Source organism: Fulmarus glacialis, unplaced genomic scaffold (assembly GCF_000690835.1).
Source record: "Fulmarus glacialis isolate BGI_N327 unplaced genomic scaffold, ASM69083v1 scaffold35990, whole genome shotgun sequence".
NCBI classification, from domain to species: Eukaryota; Metazoa; Chordata; class Aves; order Procellariiformes; family Procellariidae; genus Fulmarus; species Fulmarus glacialis.
Window position 1 is genome coordinate 32,764 of NW_009188904.1, and position 4,684 is coordinate 37,447.

The 4,684-nt window shown below is 39.0% G+C and overlaps 1 protein-coding gene across 1 annotated transcript in view; it reads right to left on the reverse strand.

Moving 5' to 3' along the window:
- The window catches only part of LOC104078611 (FH1/FH2 domain-containing protein 3-like), a gene marked incomplete at its 5' end in the record, with an annotated part of 15,905 nt that extends 11,236 nt beyond the window's left edge, over nt 1-4,669 (reverse strand). Inside the window, one exon of the mRNA XM_009580311.1 lies at nt 4,558-4,669. Coding sequence (XP_009578606.1) covers nt 4,558-4,669 — 112 coding nt within the window. The remainder of the gene's footprint in view (nt 1-4,557) is intronic.
- Nucleotides 4,670-4,684: the final 15 nt, after the last annotated feature.

Below are 4,684 nucleotides of genomic sequence, written 5' to 3' on the forward strand. Positions count from 1 at the left end.
TGTCTTCCTGTGGTTTCCAGAGAAAAATAAAAATGGAAGAAAATAAGAAAGAGAACAAAATGGAGAAACCATGCAAGTCTGACTTATAACAATGCCATTTGGAAAAAAGCTAGTTGATAACAACATAGAAAATTAATTATTTAATCCATACTGCATTATTCAGTAAGAGTCCTTCTAGGGAAACATGCCTTTACTTTGCAGGCAGGTTTTATTCTTATTGGAACAATCCTGTTTTGTTTTTTAAAGACAGCATCCTGGTGTTTGATTTTTTTTGCCTGAATGTCTTGATACTTCTCCATTATCATAAAAGAATATTTTCAGGATTGCCTGGCTGTTTTCCTGCAAGAATAATATATAATTTCCTTCTACCCGTGCTGCTTCTCTGTTTCAGAATACAAATTTTAAAAATTATTAATCAGGCACACTTACTAGTAAGGCAGCCTTGTAACAGCTCATCCATCTTTCGAAGGCTTTAATTAAGGTGCTGCTATTAAACTTAGGCAATTTCCAAAATGTAGCCTTAAATTTTAAATTCTTCATCTATTCCCTAACTAATATCAAGAGGAGGCAGTACTACCAATGGCTTTGATAGAGCTACTCAATCTGTACCAGATTAAACCTTTCTTTTCAAATGCTATTTTCCTCATTATGATCTCAAGCTGAACAGCCAAGGAGTGAACATGGAAATAGCCCACCTGGGGACAAGGCAGTTCTGGTGTGGAAGTTGCACCATGAACTTACTGCATTACTATACTTGGGTTAATATTCTTTGCTAATATATAATGAGAGCCTATAGTTTCCAACCTATGATCCGGACAGCATGGGCTACGGGCAGATCTAGAGTGGGTGTCTGCTCTCATCCACCCTCATGCCCTGAGCTTGGATTTCCAAATATGTTGTTCCTGGAGAGTCACCACTTAAGACGAGACCACAGGCTGCAGTCTACATTTTCAAGGCAATATTTTTTTAATGATAGGATGATAGAAAAACTTTGTGAAAGATACCTTGGAAACACATATACTAAAAAAACTGATTACTTTCCTAAACTCATTGGCTGCTGCAATAAAACAATGATGCTCATACAAGAGATATGAAAAACATGATGTGTATTTTCCCTTTTCCTTTAAAAGGCTGTTTGTATTGTGGAGAACATTAAAAGCTCTCCATTTATAGATGAAGAGGAACCTTTGAAGAAACTATTACGCAGAGCTAAAATCTACTTCCATTTACTGTGTAATGGTCAGAATATAACAAATCCTGAAAAACCTAAACTCAAATCTAGGTTTGCACATGTACAATGCACATGTATTTCTAGTAAAAAACGTAAGTCCATTTAATATTTGTATATTACAGAGTTTATTTTTAAGAATAGTAAGTGTAATCATTTACACTTGCCAATTCTCAAAAAGGTTTACTTTCCAGTTTTTCCAGTCCTGTCTCCTCCACCCGATCATGATGTAGAAGAATGGTGATGTAAAACAATGATGACATAAAAGAATGATGACGTAGTATCCCAGCAATTCTTCTGGGAGCAGACTGGGATGTTCCCATAAGGTTATCACCTCCATGCAGGACTCACGGTAAAATTGATGGGAGTGATGAAACAGGCTCACTGAAGTAAAACAGCAGAGGTCGAGTTTTGTGTGTGTTCTCCTGCCTTCTAACGGGTGAAACCAGAACTGCTCGACTGCCTTTCACAGGCTTCTCACTGGTAATGGCTCATTATCTTGGCTACTCCGACAAGAAGGCTGGAGCCTCAATCCTGATATTACTACAGCACTCCAAGTAGTCATGCATGGAGCATAAACACGCGGAGAACTATGGGTTGCAATAATTAAGCCTGTATTAAATTAATACAGTCTATTGAATAATGTTGCCCATTGTTTTAAGTCTCAGCCTTTTCTCAGTTTCCCCTTTAAATGTTTTTACATATGAATCTCAGAAAAAAAAAAAAAAATTTAATGCCTTACACAAAATCTTGACATCACAACTACACAGGACATGCACATTATGTATAAACCATGGAAAGCCTTGCTCAGGCCAGAACCGTACATGAGGACTGCCACCAACTTACAGAGTGCTTGTCTCTAGTTGCCATAGGATGGAAGGATACTAATACTTTTGGAAAGACCTCAACATCTTGTATCCCTGGCTATTTAAATATGTGTGAACATACAGCCTTCCATCATACCTAAAATATGGGCGTTAATTTACTGGATATCTAACTATGTGTGAAATGGCAAGAAAGGTGGAGATATTGATCATGTGGGCCATTTACAAATAACGTAACAAGAAGTCAGAATTCACAAACAGTATGTGACAGTGTCCAGGTCAGCCGCAGAGCTTTAATCTCTGACCTAAAAAACGCTCGTGATAAAGCAGCCCCAGACAGCAGAGTGCAATGCCAGTTCTGCTTTCCAGAGCCCGCACAGTCCCGGTATGCTTAAACTGAAAAGAGATCAAATTCCTCTGGGGCTCTGAAACAAGAGAGGGCGGGGGAAGGGGGATCTAGATGGAAGTATAACTAGAAGCTACTTCCTATATGATGAGGGCCATGCAGTCATTCACTTACGGGCTGCTTGTATCTGAGAGTAAAGCCGGCATTTCCGTAGATCTCTGTACTTCAGTTTGCATATGGATGTATTCTTGCATAGAAACCACAGATGGGATCGCTTTGAAACCAGGCTGAGTTATTATGGGGTTCTTTATGTTAATCATGTGTGGTACACATGTTGAGGAATTATGTCATATCTCATCACCTTGTATGTACATGAAACATTGGACTTTTTTCAAAGCAGTGCTAAACTTAATTATATACCTGCAAGATTTATGACAACATTTCAAGAAAAGGCACATCGCTTTTTCTTCCTCTATATTTCTGTTCCATTAAATCAGGCATTAAAGACAGGTACTCCTCAGTTATAAGCCACTAGTTTTGAAATATAAATTAAAACATAGCACATCCACAGCCAAAAGTGAAGTGCTGTTACACCAATGACCTAAAAAAGGAACTAAGTCTAAAACAAGGAAAAAAAAAAATCTCTTTTGTAGCTAAGCATAACTGCTTAATAATAAAAAAAAAACAAAAGAAAGGAAGGAAAACTGGGTATTTGGGGCTAAGTTATTTGCAAGAGTTCATGAGACAATCCGCCAACCCACAAGTATGAGAATTCCCATAAACCCTCTCCTCATGCTCCTAACAAGTATCCATCTAACTACACGGATCACTTTTTTTTCAAGTTTTCTGTTGTTACTGAAGTTGTTTTATTACTTTGGGTCATATAAATGTTTGCCTGAGGCTGTTTTACAGATACAGAATGGAATACACAGCGCATGGTAGTGTGTTTAGGGTTCTCCTTTCTCCCTCTTTTTTTCTTTAATGAGGTTTACTAGCATGTGAACAGATGGCAATTTGAACATGTTGAGAATACCAGTGACTACAGATAGCTGAGGAAATACTAAGGATGACTGTAAAAATAAATCATAGCGCTCACAATTACATGAATATTGTAATTACATTTCTGCTTATGGCATTGTAAGGTTTATTGGCTTTAATTCAAAACAGACAGCCAACCTGAAGAGTCCACCATTCAAAGTGTTACACTGGTTTTGAATTGCCCCTGTCTGCTCCCCTGCCATAAGAGACAATTTGGGTTTTTTGGGGGTCTTTTCAACACACTCATGTTGATAGCTGAAAGCAAAACCTGGCTACTTTCTCCTCTTTCTGGCACCACCTTTCTCCCCATCCCCCAACTTTTTTTGTTTCACTTTTACCATATCAAGTCGCTCAAACAAGTTCAGCATGGAGGCAGTTGCTCCACAGAGGGGATCTTGTGTTTGAGACCTCCATGTGTTTGAGACCACAACAATGGCTCTCCCAACCTCAAAAGCTCTCCTTGAGGCAAAGGAATGTTTTGCATCAAGAGAGAATGCCCTGGGAGCTTAGCAATGGCTTTGTGGGAAGAACAAGAAAGAACCATTTTTGTTCTATTTATTTGTAAAAAATACAGTATACATATTCAAGTATTTTTCATGAGCCTGAAGGGTAACAGATTTCATAGTATAATATCTGCTCAAGGGCTTTATTTTAATGTAACAACAGATGGTTTTAGTTTTACTATAAAGCCTGTACTATTACTGACCTCGTCTTCCTCTTCAAAGGGATTACACTGATTAGATATCATTTTCTCTTCTAAATCAGACTGCTGCTTCTCAGAAGGAAGTGGAAAGACAGCCTGGCCTGAGGAGCCTCCAAGGTCAGAAGATGCAATGGGGCTCACTTTGCGCGTGGGTGCAGGGAAGGGGCAGTGACTACGGTGCACAAGGAGGCAGCCGGGTTCCGGCTTTTCACTCTTCACTTTCCCACTACAATTCATTCCTCAAAACAATCTTAAATTGCATGAATATTTAAAATATAGTTTTAATGAAGAAATTAAGGGTATGTCGCACAAAGCAGGCATCACGACAGCAACTCTAGAACCACTGAAATCAATGATGCAATGTCACGCTGATCTCAGTGGTGCTGGGATTTTGCAACCCCCAAGTAAGGCTACTCACCTCTCTTCTCATCAACGGTAGATACTGCCTGGATTAAAAGCGGTGCATTGGATTCGGTATACTCCACAAACACCAGCAGCAGCTTCAGCGCTGTCTTTACCACCAGGCGGAACTGGAAGGAAAGAGT